Below are 18,893 nucleotides of genomic sequence, written 5' to 3'. Positions count from 1 at the left end.
GCGATGACGACGCGGCCCTGGCACTTTAAGGCCAGCGGCCGTTTGATGACATACGTGTTTATACTGATGTTGCCTGCAGCGGGGCACAGCCGGTGACCACATTCTGCAGCAAACTCCAGCAGCAGATCAGGTTAGTGTATTATCCCTCGACCCACCGGGCATTTGAAACTGGGCATAGAAATGCAAACTATGTAGAGATATTGCATAAAACAGAGAAGCACTGTGCTCAACACACATATGATTAAGTGTATCCATGAATTTCATGTAATTGTTATGTTGTAGTTCCTTTGCTTGTGCTGCCATCTGGTGGACAACTGGTGGAATGTCCTAACAATAAACTTACATTAACCCATCAAGTACATACACATACAAAAGGCTGGGTTCAATGATCTAAAACATAATTGGTGTTACCAGTATCAGTTACCAGTATCAAAACAGTATGGTTTGATTTATTCAAATATTCAGATTCTAGAGTACTCAAAAAAAACTTTTACCAACCAATCTAAGGGGGTACACATGCTGCTAGTACTTCTACAATGAATGTCTACACAGCTTCATTCATCATGTTCCACAGGGGCTATTTCAACCAAATACAAAATAATCATTAATTACGCTTTAAGTACCCCTTAACTTTAACTAAAGGAAAAAGCGGTATGTAGCTTTTAAGCCTGTATCCTATTATCGAGTGTCTCGCGGACGGTCAGGTGGGAGGTCCCGTGTGTAAATGTTTCTCATTTCCCCTGAAGCCCCAAGTGTGCCATTTAAAGCTCGGGTTACCATGTCTTGGGGCTGAAATGTAACAAGCCAGGGGCCAGTTAAGAAAATACATCTACAAACTTGCCCATCAAAGTAATCATAATGTCAGCGAATCATAATACTCTTCCAAACACCAGTATCCCACTTCTCTTAAATAAATCAGTTAGAACTTTCAATAAACATGTTTCCATAGCAACGGCTTCATATATACAACTTTATTTTTTTACATTTATAAGTATAACATGTGATGCCTGCATCCTTTATGCTGTTCATATCACTATCTTGTTTCCTGCAGGTCACTGACCAGATGGGAACCCAGTGAACTTTAATGTCATACAGAATAATTGTGTTGGAATTGGCCCCAAAATCATAGAGTACACACAAATAGCATTATTCAACAATTATGACAAAACTCTATGTGAAGAAACTGTACTGGACTCACTTTAAACTTGTGGTGAGCCCCAAGAGATCCCTGAGGTCAGGCACTGATTTTGGACGAGAAGTCCTTGTCTTGGTATGCTGAAAGGGACATAACAAGACATTCCGGGCAATGCTCTGCTTCCAACTTTGTGGGAACAGTTTGGGGAAGGCCACTTTTTTTCCGACATGCCCCAGTGTACAAAGCAAGGCCCATAAAGACATGGTTGGATGAGTTTGGTGCAGAATAACTTGTCCGTCCGCACAGAGCCCTGACCTCAACACCATTGAACATCTTTGGGATGAACTGGAACGGAGATTATTAGATGGGCATCTCTTCCAACATGCTCTACAGGATGTATGGGCACCCATTCTCAGAGAAACTCTCCAAAATCAGAAAGCCTTCCCAGGACAGTGTAAACTGTTACAGCTGCAAAGGGGGACCAACTACATATTAATGTCTATGTATTTACCCTGTTGGTGTAATGGTCAGGTGTCTCAATACTTCTGTCCATATAGTATATGTTTAATGCATGGTTAGAAAAAAAAAATCCCTTTTCTAGAAAAACAATATCCTAATAGAAAGATCTGAGATACATTAAACGTTTATGTTTTGGTATCAAATGGCAAGATAATCATAGCTTCAGGCCAGGTGCAATGGTATGACCTGGTTGAGTGCTGCCCTAGTGTGACCTAATGTGGTGCACCAGCTGCCCTCAGTCGCTTGCCCCCTGTACATTTCACCCTTGCCAAGCCTGATTAGCGAGGTGTGATTGTCATCTCTCTTTTCAAAGAGAGCAAAATGTGTCAACATGAGAAAATGTGAAGTGTACTTAATGGAAACCTTCTCATCAGAGAACGATCAAAGCATGCCCCATGGTATGTGCTCACACAGGACCACCTTAAACATGTATTTGGACCTTTCAGTTCTATTGTGCAGGGTATATTTTCACTGCATTCACTGCATTTCACTTCATTTTAGATCTGGAGTGAACGTTTCAGATGCTCCAGGCCAGAGAATCACAGTAGGATTGAGATTGGCCAAACTGATCTTAATTTAGAAAAATAAAACCACCCATAATCTGTAGAGCGTGTACAGAAGTGTACAGACCCTAAATGTACTGTGCCCATTTAATACTGATGTCTGATGAGACATTAATCAAAGGTGAGATCATTTTATAAACCCAGAATCGGTAGAAGAGAGATAAGTAAAGTATGATGTTTGCCAGATTATGTGCTTTCATGAAGGTCCCTTGGCTCGCTCTGTTTGACAGACGGCGTATATTTCCATTAATTTGTATTCGAAATCATAATCTGTGTTTCTCGGAGAGACTATGATGTGCACAGCGAGTGCTGGCATGGGAAAACAATGGTAAAAGCAACTTGCTTTAAATGTCTGTGCTACAATATAGAGTTTTATTTCCAGAACATGGAATGAGAAGGTGGTCCTTGTCAGGGAGGGACCTCTAAAGAGGTAAGTGGTAAGAAGTGATGAACTCTATTACATGGTTGCCTCTCGGAATTTAATAAACACTAAACTGTTACCGCTGAAGCAGACACATTGTCTGTTATGTTCATTTACTGTAAGGAGTATCATAATCACCAGGAACAATTGATGATTCTAATTACTTGGGTGGCCTTGGTTCAACTCCAGCTCAGGCAACAACCCTTTCTGCAGCTCTTTCTTATTCTTATTAGCAGCCCCAATGTTTCAGAAACCAGTTCTACAGCTTGCGTCTATAGCCATTTTTTTTATTCTTGCCATTTCTCTAATGATTTCGATTTTTGTTTCTGGCAACAATATTCGGAGCAGCCAGGAAAAACAGAATCCCTTTTTTTCAGTAAAGAAGCCAACGTTTGTGCTCAGGATGCAGTTAGCTGCTCACCGGTGTCAACATATTGGCCGCGGGAGTGAGAAGTCATTTGTCTGTCATCTCCAGATGATGAAGGTTGCCTAAGGTAATTTAACCCTTTTGGCTCTGGATAGATTTTTTGATTGCATTTGTTGAAGGTAAGCTATCGCTCTGCTGGTTTACTTAACACCACCCTTAGTAGTTTGTGATAAAAGTAACTAGCCAACATGGTCACAAAATACGAATTTATGATATAAGGGGTATTTTCTTCCTCATCAAAAAAAGACCTATGAGGTCCTTAAACCTTACATTTTTCACAAATAGGCTGGTCTGTAACGCAGACTCATGAGATAATCTTCTTTTTTCACTGTACTATTCCACAGGAACAAGTTGCTATTTCAAACAAAATCATGACTGGACCATAATTCTCTGTTCCATTAAGATATCAATTTAATAGAATTCTATTTTTTCCTTGTTTAGTTCTTGCAATGAAGACAATGTGCAGAGGTTACTATTCTGACATCTGCCAGTCATCATCAGAACATCTCAGGTGGGTTCTACTTTTTGTCCCACATACTCTGCGCATGTTGTCCCTAAATATCTAGTTCATATTGAGAAACAAATGTTTCTCTTGATGTTTATGTATTAAAATATTTATGGCAATAAATGGCCACATAGTGTGGCGGAACCCCCAATGCTTGGGTAGGTGTTTTTTTTGGAATTCACAGGTTATGGACTGAATTTTTGCTTTGTTTTGTGTATTTATTGGTCGATATTATTCTAGCTGCAGCCGATATTTATATCCTTTAATCATAGTCCATAGATGCTTAATATTACCAGAATGAGTGAAGTTTAGCTGGATTTGTGTTTTTTTTTTAATTATCATTACTTTGGAAACCCAAATCTTGGTTTTGTACTATTGATTTGGACACCTAAGGGACCCTCTTATGGTGAGATGATATGGCTGAGAAGGCCAAATGGTAGAAAGACAACCAGATTGTCCATCTCTTATGGTTTTATTAGAAATTGCTACAGACGTTAGTATGGTTTGTATATATAATGCAGCAGTAAAACATTTTGATCACTAACTCCAAATATTTCTGTATATCCCTAGTTTTGACTATTATGCTTATTAAGCTTATATTTCAGAAACATTTTGTGATGCAACACTACCCAACGCCAGGTCCTCCATACAGTTTAGAGAAAACCATTAAGAATAATCATTAAGACTCCCATTGTTTCATGCTTTTAGATCTGTTCTATGTCAGCCAAGTAGAAATAACCTTTAACGAGAGATTCCATTATCTACCGGTCCAATATGCCATCTTAGGAAGAATCATACCATAATCATTACAAACATTAAGAACACAAAATCTGAGTTTTTGTATTGCATGTTTTTACACTCATTACACTTTATTCTTCTCTGAAAACCATTAATGATTATACACGGCTTAGCGAGTACATTTGTATTTTACAACAGCCAGGCAACTTATTTTGGACAGTTGGCACTGTTGCTTTATTACACCATTTGTAATTAGAACTGTGAGGCCATTTCAAGTTAATCAGTCACTTCTGGAGAGGATCTTGAACCGTTCTCAAAGGTGAAAGTTTGCACTTTGTAACAAAGAAGGTTCTTCTACACCAATCTGTTAAACAGTTATAAAAAATCAAATGTGAACCCAGGACACAGGTCTGGGGGCGACGATGACCTTTATCGCTCTTAATTGGAAAATATACATTATTTTGATCCGTCAGACAACCAATGAATTAATAGGTTTACTCTGATTTGTACAAAAAAATATAGATCGGGCGCAGACAAGTCATCTGATGTTTGTTTACTGTGATCCGCCAGAAAAGTCAGCTTGTCGCTGAAAAGATAATCCTGTTCCTAACCGCAGCAGATCTTCCTATAGAGAAAATGAGGAAGTTCATTTAACTTTTTAACAGCCAAGATCCCGTCCTTTGCTCATCACTATTTTTTTATTATTAAATTGGGTGGTGCTGAGGGATGACTTTGGGAGGGCCGGTCTGAGATTGTAAATCTGATTACATTACATCCAAAGCAGATACAGAGGTTGTATTCTCTCCCTGCTGCAGGATAGATTGGTTGGGGTTAAGATGATGGGGTTCCACTGGACCTTTGGCACATGGATCTTCATTCAGCTTGGTATGCTTTTTTATATTTTTTATATTATTGTATATTACATATTTTATAACAAATATAGGTGATCTATGAAAAGAGGTTTTTATTCTGCATGCCAGCAAACTGTTTTAATATGTGTAAAATAGTGATTCACTTGCAACGTTTGAAAAGTTCTCATCACCACAACCAGCGATGAAATGGGCCAATGAGCAAGGGTATTCCATGTGTTGCCATGGAAATTACACCATTTTTCAAGTTTAGTACCCTTATCACTTTTTATAGATAAACCCCAATGAGTAAAAAGGATTAGATTTCCGTAAGTGCATCTTATTTTTTCCTTTACATCCTTGATATCACACTTATTTCAAGGTCCAGTTGATTCCTTATAGTAGCCATTTGGCGTATCCAGCCTGCCATTTTTTTAACTAAGTATCTTTAGTTCATAAAACAGCAAACAAATGTATTTGTTGGTCGTTATAGATCAGAAAATGTCTCAACAGCTGAGCAATGTCTTCAGACAGCACCATGGTTTGAGGTTTTCATCAGTCAACCTGATGGATCTCACTAAGTCAGTTTTTCGAGAGGTTCATTTGAAATTCATGGAGTTGATGAATAAATGAAACAGACTCACAAATTTTGGGTAGAATGAAGAATTTCGTTGTGTCCTAATTATCATTACTCTCCTGTCTTTCATGTTACGGAATAAGTTGGTTTTTTTTTGGGGGGGGGGGGCTTTGTATAATTCTTTACATGTACCAAAACATTCATTCATCCATAGACATCCATAGAACTCTTTGTCATGTGTTCCTTGTGATGGAATGTAGGTATTTGTGTATTATCTGGGCATCACCTAGTATATTATAGGATTAAAAAACAAGTATAGGTGGTGCCCGGGCATTTCAAGAGTACCAGAATTCCTATTTCTGAAGTAAGTAATAATGTCTTGTTGAAGTAAGCACATAGTTGGTACTGTGTATTACTTTGTTTTGTGCAGATTATATGAAAATAAATACAAACAAATAATAAATATAAGCAAACAAATGCAATATATATTAATTTGCAGGTTGTACAGTGGCTCTTCCAAATGTCGCTCGAGATGCTACAGTGAGGGACTGTTCCATAAACCCACCGGTGAGAGCTTCACTAATGTTTTAAGATTAACAGTGACATATGATTAGGCTCTATAAATGGCTTTGTATATATATGCATAAAATAACAAAAGCACATATAAAATCATTTTAACATAAATGTGTTATTTGAAGGTTCACGTTCAGGTGCAGTATGTCTGCAAATAACTAAAATCTATGTTAGAAACTTATTTTTGGAAAAGGGAAAATTTATCTAGAACTAATTAATTTAGGGTCTAAATATATGTTAATGTTGGTAACATTTTCTTTTTGTCTTTTGATCTATAATGTATGCATATATATTTTATATACATTTAATTTTAAAAATGTTTTTTGCATGTGTATTCCAAGTAATAATGGCTTGTTGCTTATTCTATTATTATATTGCTTGTGACCAGTATCTCCCAGCCACAGCCAAGAATACAACACAAGAGCTTCACAACCTTCGGTGGGAAATGAGAACTCAAAATATCAGCGCTTATATTATTCCAGCTACTGATGCACATTTAGTAAGTTTCCCAATTCTAACAACAGTGGTTGTGTAATTCTTGGTAGATGCATGGAGTCCAGTGCTTGGCCTTCAGGTTGACTTTTCCACATGACTAAAGAGTCAGACCACTTTCAAGGAACCGGAGCAGCTCATTTTCCTTTGGCTGTCTGGAGAAACCTGTGCATTGGCTTCCTGGTCTACAAAGAAGACTGCAAAGTACTTAAGTCAGATCTAAGGAACTGGAACTAGTCTAAATAGTTCACAAGTTATTGGTAGTGGGATGGTTGTTAATAAAGTTAACATTAGAAAATTAAGATGAACCCCATTCACCCCTAGCCAAAATCAGATTTATCCGCACCAAAATGATTCAGGGATTGTGTTGTAGACCTTCTAGGGTCTAGAGGTTTTCTTCTTCACGTAAGTAGGAATGGAGACAGACTGAAAAGGTTAGGGCTAACCGTAGAGAGACATGTCTTGTTGCAGGTGGGTGGTAAGTAAATAGGACCATTCCCCTCGCCTGGAGATCTTAGAGTTCAATGCTTATACTAAATGGCACCAGTGAGACATTGAGGTAATTACAGCTACATCGGTATAAACAAGTCAACATCTGTTTTTAATCCCAGTTGTTTTCTATGATTAGGGGGAATACATAGCTGCTCGAGAAAAAAGGAGACAATGGTTGACTGGCTTCACAGGATCCTCAGGTATGAAACCCTTGGTACTTCTAACATTGTGCAGACATGTTGACATTTTCTTATTTTATTTTTTTTTTATTTTTTTTCATTATTATTATTATTATTATTTATTGATTTATGCCATGTCGACGTATTCCACAATGCTCATTTAACGTGAAAGCAGGTAATCCTGAAGATGTATTCAATGTTGCTTTGGAAGCGTCTTGGGGGCAAACACAGGATGTTCTCAGGATAACATGAAACGCAGAGTCAATTGTGAAATTATTTGTAAGATGATAACATTTGGAAGGATCAGGATCCAAATTTCCCTGCCCATCGTTAATACCCTTCTTTTTTAGCTATTCAGAATGCTTAATGGATATCGATGTATTACTGAACTCCTGCATGGACTTATCATTATCTATAACTATGATGCTTACAAAGCAAGTTAATGTATAGATTGCTAGCATTTTTACTTACATGTTAGAGATCATTTAGTGACGCATTTAAAAAAATAGCTGCAACTATTTGCAGAGTCCATGCAAAATTGCCTGCAAAATGCATGTAACGTGGACATAGGCCGCCTTTAAGCGTTCCTTTAACGAATCCATGTAATTATTTGGGAAATTGAGATGGCTTTATTAGTGGAATATAATAATGGTGAATGATTACAGAGACCTAGAATGAAACAGCACCTTAAAGGTTATACAAGTAAATTGGTTACAGTGTCATAAAAGAGAATGTTCCCCTCGACAATACTGATATGGAAATAGTTTGTAACTACGAGATAAGAAATATTACAGTCATTGGCATACTTCCTTTTGCTCTTAAATTATTTGTTTTCACAATACATTCCATACGTAATGGCAGCCAATAATCGGCCGTATCATATGAGCCATGACATTAGCAGCTGTGTCCTTTTTCACAAACAAAATGTGGATTATACAGGGCGGGTTTTATGGGTTAAAAAAGTAATAATCGTGCCAAAGGTGTGTCCAAATCAGGTAGGGACAGAGTCTGACGAAGGTCAGGTAAATGAAGCCAAATGATGTCCATCATGGTGGGTTTTCAGTCAACAATGAATCTACACTCTGCAATTTTGCTAGCTTTCTTATCTTTTCAGTTAACGTTTTTAGATTTATAAAACACTTACCATCCTGGCAGGGATATAAACAGATTTTGGGTAGCAGCGGCTGTAATTATTTAAATATTGTGAGGTTGGGCTTCCCAGTGGGCCATCGCTTAATGGTCTGGTTGGGTCTTTCAACTCTCCTGACCTTCTGAGGTAGAGCGTTGGAATATGATACCGTGTTCTGGAGCTCTGCTCATGAAGAAGAGGACTCCCTCTGAAAGGTAGGTTCAGGTGAGTCAGATGAAGCACCGACCTGGTAAATACATGACAGGGTGCAACATAAGCCCTAAGGTCTTAGGGCTCCTTCCAAGGTTTTCGGCATTAATGATATTTACTGCCAATGATTTCCAGACACTTGTATGTTGCGTGTTATAATATTATATATTCGTGTAGAATTAGAACCTTGAATTAATTTGTACACATTTTCATTCATTGCTATCCTTCATGATGACCTAGCTCCAATTTACTATTATAAATATAACACCCTTTTGATTTTAGGCACTGCTGTTGTGACTCTCACTCGAGCAGCGGTGTTTACAGACAGTCGATACTGGACGCAAGCAAAAAGAGAGATGGACTGTAACTGGGAGCTCCAGGAGACAAGTCAGTGACTCAATAATTATAATAAGTATAATTATATTGATGATCTCTGGGTTACAGATAAGCTAAAGGCAGAAAACAAAGTGAAAAGTCCACTATGTATAGTACAGCAGACAAGAAATACCCTTAAAATGTGGGCATGTCTACAAAGAATATTGTTGTGAATTTAAGAGACATGTAAATAAGAACACAAGCTGGGTCATATTTTTGGGAAACTTTCTGATAACCTTGGCTAATTTTGGACGAATGTGTTTTTTGGGTCAAAAAAACAACTCTTCCTAAAATTCTCATGTAAAGCAAAAATGCTTGTGTAAAACAAGAGTTCTAGGCAGACAGATTGATACGTCGTTGGGTTGGTTCCAAATACAAGAGAATTTATTGTGGCTAAGGTGAATCCTTTCAGATATTTGATCCATGCATAAAGCATTAAAGTGGGTTTTGTTTTCTAAAGAAGATGAGTTTTATAACCCAAATAATTAAGCTGCATATCTTCAGAGCAAACCACACTTTTAAGCATTATAATTGCACAATATCATGAAAGTATACATTGTTTTCTTTCTTTGTACAGTATCAAATAGTGCAATTGTATCGTGGATCCTGGAAGAAGTAAAACATGGAGAACAAATTGGGTTTGATCCCTTCCTTTTTTCTATTGGTATGTTTCACGTGTTACAAACATAGCACACTAGGGGGCACCAAAGGGTTCCTTTGAAAGTAATTGACACCTGCATTGGCAAAATGGGCAAAGAAAGTATATTTTAGGTAACCTGCACATTCCATACCTATAATGAATAAAACAAATGCCTGCAAAACGTTGCTTTATCTGTGTGGAGGTGGATTTGGCTACTGTAGGGAATGATGGGCGGGTGAAAATTAGAATTTTGTGTCATGTATTTGAATTTTTCTCATATTACTATCTCTTTTTTGGTTGATAGATGACTGGGAGAGTTACAACAATATTCTACAAAATTCTGGAAGGTTTCTGCTTTCGATACCAACCAACCTGGTGGATATAGTGTGGGACAGTCAGCGTCCTCCTCTCCCTGACCATGAAATTTATTCACTATCCGATAAGTTTGTAGGTAATGTATTTTTCCCATGGGTATGGGTGGATAATCGATTAGGCAGCGATCGGACGAGTGAGTGTGGTTTTATAATTTAGGAAGTGATCAGCAGTGGTTATTTGTAGAATTTGTGAAAATATTTTGTCAGGCTACTTTTGTGCTTTAAGTCAGCTCCAACTATTGTCTGTTTTGTATCTTTTTTTTTTTTAACACTGTCTTACCTTTTCAGGAAGTACCTGGCAGGAGAAAGTGGCAAACATCCGCGACCTGATGGATAAACATTCCCAGAAGCCCACCGCTTTGTTATTGTCTTCTCTAGAAGAGACCGCATGTAAAGTAACACAACTTATTATTAATTCATTAAAACGCCATAGTTGGTTTGGCACTATGCTGAAAATAGGACCAAGGTTGGAGGTCTTAAGGACCGGATGAACAAAATGGCTCTGCCTTAAAATGTTGTGCTTCTGTTGTGTGTTCTGATCTATTTCCTAGGGCTTTTCAACCTTCGAGGGCAAGATATTTCCTATAACCCTTTCTTCTACTCGTACGCACTGTTGACTGTAGACACCGTCAGGTACAGTATGTCAGCCTTTAAACATCTACCTAAACAGACAGGCACTACATTTATACACGTCTTGGAGAAAATATATAGTATAACTAGAAATAACTGAATGCCAAAGATGACCTTCAATGAAACTGGATAGAACGCTGAAACTTAGCTTGGGAGTACGTTTGTTTATTTGTTTATGTAAATCAATGTATTTGAACATATTTTTTTAAATAAAACCGGGATTTGTTGGATTCATCTAATTTGATAACACAACGAAAATATTAATTTATATTTTCAGTTAGCATACATTGGCCACCACGAGTCAATATAATTTCCGGTTTTATCATTCCCTCCAACTGGCTTCGTAGTGTTCTTATTTAGAACCCTGTTGTACATGTACATGAGATGGACAGGAGAACGGATGTTGGAGGACGTGTATTAATCCCTATTTCTTGTATATATTTTTCTAGCTTGTTTGTTAACAATATGACCCGTATTACCCCTGCTGTTCGATCTTATCTGAACACCAGCTGTCCAGGGCCATGTGTGCAACTACTTGACTACCATTCGATTCGGGAAACTCTGTCGGACTATGTGAAGGGAAATGTCAAAATATGGGTTGGGACCAAATACACGAATTATGGACTCTATGAAATAATACCAAAGGTAGGCAAGATGTCTGATACTCTTAACAATGCCATGTACAGTATAAATTGGTTATCCCTATAACTGAACTAAGCAATGCTTGCCCACTGGTGAGAAGTTAGTTTCAACCGTAATCAAGCAGACAAAATTATCCAATCGACAGACATATCCCTTAATTTCCTCAATCCTTATTTCAGTGTTTTTGGTAATTGTTTTTTTTCCATAACATTTCCAAAAGCCTAATTTTTGGTTAATTTGTCCTGCTTGATAATTAGTAAAGAAAGACCTTTCATATTGCGTTCAATGTCCGTAAATGTGTGCTTTTATGGCTCGAATTTGCTTTTTTTAGGGTTTCTAATTAAATTTAAGAACAGTAGCAATATAACTGATTCTAACTGTATTTGTTTGTAGGACAAACTCGTAGCTGAAGAATATTCTCCGGTCATGAGAACAAAATCTGTGAAAACACAGAAGGAACAGGAGTTACTGAAGAACTGCCATGTAAGTGATGGGCGTTCTATAAAAAAAAATTGGGGGGGGAGACAGCAGATTTAACAGAAGTGTTCAGTTATTTATTTATTTTCCTGAAAATGACCAATTCTTGTGGTGTAATACACTCTACGATTTTGGTTGTGTTGAATTCTATGAAAAATATAATCGGAATCACCTGAAATTAAATAGATATGAAAGAAAATGTGTCTTAATTCTTATGAATATTGTGTGGCTTTAGATATTGTTTGGCAGCAATTTTAAATTGTAAGCTGTGAAATTTTTGGGGGGGTCAAAGTGTGAGATTTGATTTTTGTTTATCTGTTTTTATCTATACCTCTCATTTGGAAAAATTTACCGAACTATGAATTTAATCTCATATGAATGGAAAAAGTGAGAAATCTGATTGACAGCATAGTGTGGAGTGGAGTAAGTTCCAGGTGACAAGCTCCCAATCCCCATGATACAAAGAACCCTTCTAGAACCCATCATATAAATGCATTATTTGTAACCGATACAGTATCTGGATCATATGAAATCAATAGCAGAACCTGACTCTCGATTCCCCCTAGATTCGGGATGCTGTAGCAGTAATCCAGTACTTGATTTGGCTGGAGAAGAATGTCCCCAAAGGAACTGTTAACGAGGACAATGGGAGTAGATATGTGGATTGGCTTCGAGAGTAAGTAACGTTTTTCTAATGTGTCAGAAAGCAATAACATATCACCCTGCATGTAGATCAAAGACAAACAGGATTATGCAAATGCTAACAATATATAGTACATTAATAGAGCGCTATTACTATAAGGGAAAGTGGAATTAACTATATCATTAAAATTGACAATAAGGTTAATACACGTTAAGACTTACTGCTACAGAAGCAGATGAGGACCCTGCTCTTGCACATTTATAATTTATTAGTTGGATTTGTCCAGCCCTGATGTTACTTTTGCTTCAAAGTCATATTGAAATTTCAAGAAGCTACTCCGGGCCCTATTAATCCATGCTGGGTGATCAAAGGGGTTACATGGCATGGGGTAGCATGACATGACATTGGTTACGTGTAGATACATCTGAAACATAATACATTTCTTTACTGAAAATCAAGGAAAGTAGCACCCCATGGAAACTCCTCTAGAAAAGATCAGGTTTGATTTCTGTGGTTATTCGCATCACAATGCTCAGGTAATGTGACCACTTGTGATATCAGGAAGCCAAAAATATTTCAGGAAAAGTCGTGGGTGGAAACGGCAGGCGATAAATAACTCCTACTGGAGAACTTCCCATCTTTCCACTCTGCTCTACATATAGCCAATTATTTATTGCTTCATTAATTCCAGTAATGATTAAGACATCTACGCACCTGTAAGAATCTCCGCATGTATGTTCTCTTTATGTTCTAAAACTGGAAGCATATTGCATGACCTCTATTTTATTTCTAGAAAACAGGCATATTTTAAGGGTCCAAGTTTTGCCACTATTTCTGCCGGAGGTTTGAATGCAGCTCTTCCTCACTATAGGTAATATTATTATCATTATTATTATTTATTGATTTATATAGAGCTTCCAGCCTCAACAAGATACCGTGAACCCATATCATCTGAATTTGAATGTATGAGCTCTCTAAAGGACTAAATACTGTACAAAAAAAAAAAAAAGTTTGAGATGAACTCACAAGGACTGGCTTAATAGCCTGTTTTACGGTACATCTCCTCTCTGGAACATCTCAAAATGTAGCTATCTAGTGCCATTACAAACGACATCTCTCCATCAACATACTAGTCCCACACCAATTGTCCAGACATGGACCTCCTATCTCTCGTATGCCTAGAACAAGACCAACCAGACCTCCATTTAGAAGAAATTTGCCTCACATTTCGCATCTGGACAGCCTTTATGGCAGGATGAGACCGATATGTCCATGGTGATTTTTTTTCTCTAATAACCCAAGCAAACTAAACTTTGAGATACTTCCAAGGATAGATGCCCTGTAGGACAAGTGGCTGCCTATTCCTGGTGATTTAATCTCAAACCTTTTTGTATGGCAAGTCACCACCGAGCATCAGCTCATTTGGGTGAATGAAGGTATCAGTGATTGAACCATTATTTATATAATTAAATAGTTAATATAATTATAAATATTACTTACATTTTTTACAGGTATACATCACATCAAACCCCAGCTCCAAATGTGCCACACAAACAGCTCACATGATGTCATCAACCCATTTCTGATATTTCCATTATTACTAGTGTTCCAGATCCCACTTAGTTTGGCACCTAACAATAAAATGCATGTCTTTAAAATGTAAAACAGCGCATACATATTAAAACCCCACTTTTTTGAGTACAGCCACGATCTTAACCACTTTACACCCCCCCCCCCAAATTTAGTGGCAACCAATTAGATTTTGCTGCCCTGATAAGTCTTGTAGAGATGTACAAGTATTTTGCTAGTTTTGACACTGAGCTTGGCTTCAATGGGGTGATTAGTGCTTTATTTTAAATCAAATAACAATTTGTTCAATCATTTTCTTCAAACAGAGCAACCAATGAAACCAACCGTTTATTGTCCGTAAATGAAATGTACCTCGTTGACTCCGGGGGACAATATCTGTGAGTACTTTTATTTTTCAACTTCTCTTTTCATTATTCCCCCAAACTGAATAATACATATAAGTAAAAATACACACTTAACCAATACGTGTAACTTTTCTTTTTCCAAATACTCCATAGTAAAAAAAAAAAAAAATTTTATACAGTTTTATAAATTATTTTTATCCATATCATAAAATGTGTTTCTAAATATTTTTCAGTGATGGCACGACCGATATCACAAGAACCGTTCACTGGGGAAATCCAACGGAGTTAGAAAAGGTTTGAATACATTGTTTCCTTCGATATATATAATTGAAACAGGAAAATTAGACAAAAGGGGCATTACAAGGAATACATCACATAACAAATTGGGCAAAAGAAACAAAAGGTATGGAGGGTCACTGGCCCAGTGCTTGATGGATGGCGGATGTATTCATATAACCTATCCTAGTCTAACCCTTATCATCTTCATCATCATCATCATCATCATTTATTCCCCAATGAAATTAATGGCGTTATGTAAGTCTGGTATTTGATCGTTAATATCTAAACAGAGTAACGTCATAATATGTGCTAAATGTCACCTAGACTTCACTTTTTTATGATCAATTGCACCAAAGGCATTTTTCTACTTTTACTAACCCTATGCACTGACATTATAAACTTATCTCAATAGGAGGCATATACACGTGTCCTGATAGGAAACATTGAATTAACCAAGCTTATTTTTCCTCCACGAACATCTGGTAAGTATAAAAAAAATCATACAATACTGCACTATTTATTATTATTATTTTTATTCTTATTTCCCATGTATATGCACCCTGTGCTGTGTTGATAAGTAAAACAAAATAAATCTATATTCTACCTGTAAAGGCTTAAAATTGAAACGAGACTTAAAAATTGTGTTTTCCTCTTGAGTTTCATAATCACAAAACACAACTTTTGTGATTGCGCTTGGGGCAGGATCAGCTTGATAGGTTAATGGAGAGTGAGAACTTGAGATACTCCCAAGCAGGTCAGCGCTGTAGAACAGGCTATGAAGTGGTAACATTTTAGACAGTGGGGACACATCTATCTATTCTTGGTGAGCATCTCATCCTCTTTTGTATGAAGTCTGTTCCTGGTGAGCATGTTAATTTTTTTTATGTATGGTATTATCCTAAACAATGTTTATTGTTCAACAGTGCAAGGTAAATTTAATCTACCCTTATTATTAAAGAGCACATACTTGAAAATAATACATCTATTTTTTGTATGTTTTTCTTATTTTTCAGTGCATCAATGTTTATTACAAGTACTTTGTATATGTTATGAATATTTTTCCTTTAATGTAACAGAATTGTCAGTACAAGTCAGATGAGGCTTAACAATCCTCTGTATGCTCTTGTCTGGTAGGAAGGGTGATAGAGACGTTTGCCAGAAGAGCTTTGTGGGAAGTAGGGTTGAATTTTGGCCATGGTACAGGACATGGAATTGGCAACTTCTTTTCAGTCCATGAATGTAAGTAATTTTTACTATGTATCCTCTTAAATGTATCAGCGTTAGAATCTATTCCACTTTTATACTATTTCACTGTAACAACAGTGTCTGCAGTTGTTTCTCATGACAATTAAGTGTTCCCTGAAACATGAAATTAAAATTTTACATGTAAGGACTTGGGCATTCAAGTAGTGTCGCTACTGTTACATTGTTTGTTTGTGAAAATTCTAAATTCTGTAGAATGGATGAAGCAGCACCTTTAAATGAATCCACTATTAGTTTAATTTATTACAATCTTACGTTCTTTTATTTATTTAGGGCCTGTAGGATTTCAGTCCAGTAATATCGCTTTCACTAAAGGAATGTTCACATCCATTGGTAAGTGTTGAGGTTCATATATATGACTTCCTGATGGCAGATGACAATTAGAAGCCCCACAACGCCAACCAAAGTACCTCTAAAGGAATACTGCTTAACTTGTGTCATTGAGGGTCAAAGTTATTATCCATATATCTCCACACATATGTGCATCCTGTGTTGCGTGTTCATGGTTATACTTTTTTAATTTCCAATGTTTTCCTTTGTAGAACCCGGATACTACCATGATGGACACTTTGGAATTCGTATCGAGGACATAGCTTTAGTAGTAGAAGCACAAACCAAGGTACTTTAGTTTCCGTGTATAGTATAATTACCTACAGCTATTTAAAAAATCTCATGAGGGTGACATTTTGGAAGGGCAAACGATAAAAAAATTGTTTATTTCAGCTTTCATTATTTTTTCTTCCTCTTTTTTTTTTTACGTAGCATACATTTGGAGGTGAGAAGTATCTGACATTTGAGACTGTATCCTTAGTCCCTTATGACAGGAACCTCATTGATACCAGTATTATGACGGAGCCTCAGGTAAGAAACCATAAATTATAAAAAAAAAAAAAGAAAGAAAACAACAAAGTTAATACTGCTCTCCATAAATGATAATTCCAATCAACCATTAAAAAATACTTTATTCAAAACATTAAAGGTACCATAGCTAGAGAATGTGATTGGGTTCGCAAACCAATAGTTAATATTATTTTTAAAGTCAGGATCCTGGGCAGCTATCAATTATCTTGTCTTCTCCAATTAGATCAGTTATGTGGATAAACATTATGAGAAAATCAGAAATGTTGTGGGACAGGAACTGAAGAACCAAAACCTTCAGGAGGAATACGACTGGCTGGTAAAGAACACAAAGCCTTTGTCCAATGGATCGTTCGTTATGGCGTCTCTGGCTTTGTTATTTTCCACTTTGGCTGCAAATTTGTTCCTACAGGAGGCATCTGTATAAATAAAACTTGAACGAAAGCTTAGGACTCCTATTAACAGTGAAGTAGATCCTTATGTGTGTTAAATAAACTAGCAACACTGGCACTACTCAATATCACTTTGAATATGTTTTTATTGTATTTATTGTACTTGTTTTCATATATTGTATCCTTTTTAATCTTTTAATTGCTGCTTAATGTGTTTTTAAGTGTTAATTAACTTCAAGAATGACCCACCATGCACTTATCAATGGACGGATCATACGATGCAGCTCTTGAGTGATTTACTGGTGACATTTGTCCATGGTGGCACATTTTTACATATATCGTACTTTGACTACGCTACATACTATTTCCTAAACAGTGAACTGATCATGTAACTAACTTTTATTTGTAACAAAAAGATGATAGCAGTGACCCCCAAATATATATAAGGTGAAAATCATGACGCATCATGTGCAATGTATGGAAAGTAAACCACGGCTATATGTGGCCTGTCTGCTGTTTGTCTTTGGTAAAATAGCAATCGACAAAACATATAGGGAGCAAAGATACTAAATTCTTACTACAGAGACGGGCAACTGGAACCGTCACATAATGCAGAGGGTAAGGGAAGTATTTCATGCTAAAGTTGGTATATATATATATATATTATAAACATTGGTCTTAAAGGAATTTTTCCTTCAAAGTTGTCCGTCACACGGAACTTCCTAGTATAATAATTTTATCTGGTGATCTTTTGTGAGGCGCACATTTGTCATTAAAGTGAATTGCTGATTCTGGATAAATTAATTTTAACCTGTATTACTCACTCTTCCCCACTTCCTAGAAGTATTACCCAGATAAAAATTTGCTTTTGATATCGCCTTTCAACTCAGTACTATAACAGAGAATGAGTTATTTAGTACAATTTCTCCCAAATGGCTGTATTCTTTTTGATTAACTAGAATGCGTTGTGATAAGCATTCTAATAACACAGGCAGCATAAATATATATATTTATATATATAAAAAACATATAAATATAAATACATATAAATCAATCATTATAATATTAGGGGGTTGGGCAATACACCGCTTATAGTAGTAGTAGTAGAAAAGCTTAAACATATGAAGATAAATTATTAATAGAAATAAAGGTTACCGGGACCTTTAAAAGAGCTTGCAAAGAAAAATAGACAAAACCCTGGTTTCAAAGTGGCAAGGTACATTTTTTTGTGATGGCTGGCAAGGGGTGTAGGAGGCTATTTGCCCCTCAGAGCCGTTAAGGAAGGATTTCAAGTCCGCTACATCTGGATTTACTCTCTCAGACCAACATCCCATCTAAAATAGCTTTATTATTATTAATAATAATAATATTAATAATTATAATATTAAAAAAAAACATATCTTAATAAACAATTGTCTACTCTTTTATTTACACAAAAAGGAGTCTTTTAATTTATTTTAGTGACAGCCACAGAATAGCAGAAAAAAGCAGAAGAAAAAACTGGAAGTAGAAGATAGTCTTTAGTATGTAAGTTACAGCTGCACAGGAAGATGAAGATCACAGACATCACAGAACCTA

At 36.5% G+C, this 18,893-nt stretch overlaps 1 protein-coding gene across 1 annotated transcript; it reads left to right on the top strand.

The window, feature by feature from the left end:
* The first annotated feature begins 1,985 nt into the window (after positions 1 to 1,985).
* On the top strand, positions 1,986 to 17,350 carry LOC149281995 (xaa-Pro aminopeptidase 2-like). The gene is made up of 21 exons (XM_089498748.1): positions 1,986 to 2,052; positions 6,233 to 6,300; positions 6,695 to 6,805; positions 7,427 to 7,490; positions 9,091 to 9,195; positions 9,761 to 9,847; positions 10,128 to 10,274; positions 10,486 to 10,587; positions 10,749 to 10,830; positions 11,277 to 11,472; positions 11,863 to 11,952; positions 12,513 to 12,622; positions 13,383 to 13,460; positions 14,485 to 14,556; positions 14,757 to 14,817; positions 15,215 to 15,284; positions 15,937 to 16,041; positions 16,339 to 16,398; positions 16,608 to 16,684; positions 16,828 to 16,926; positions 17,150 to 17,350. The coding sequence occupies exons 1-21, from the start codon at positions 1,986 to 1,988 to the stop codon at positions 17,348 to 17,350; spliced, it is 2,052 nt and encodes a 683-aa protein (XP_089354874.1).
* Positions 17,351 to 18,893: the final 1,543 nt, after the last annotated feature.

The sequence above is a fragment of the Sceloporus occidentalis genome, unplaced genomic scaffold (assembly GCF_023333645.1).
Source record: "Sceloporus occidentalis isolate IW3139 unplaced genomic scaffold, rSceOcc1.0.p SCAF_125, whole genome shotgun sequence".
NCBI lineage: Eukaryota > Metazoa > Chordata > Lepidosauria > Squamata > Phrynosomatidae > Sceloporus > Sceloporus occidentalis.
The sequence above is the reverse complement of the archived record's forward strand: the minus strand, read 5'-3'. Positions and strand labels throughout refer to the sequence as shown.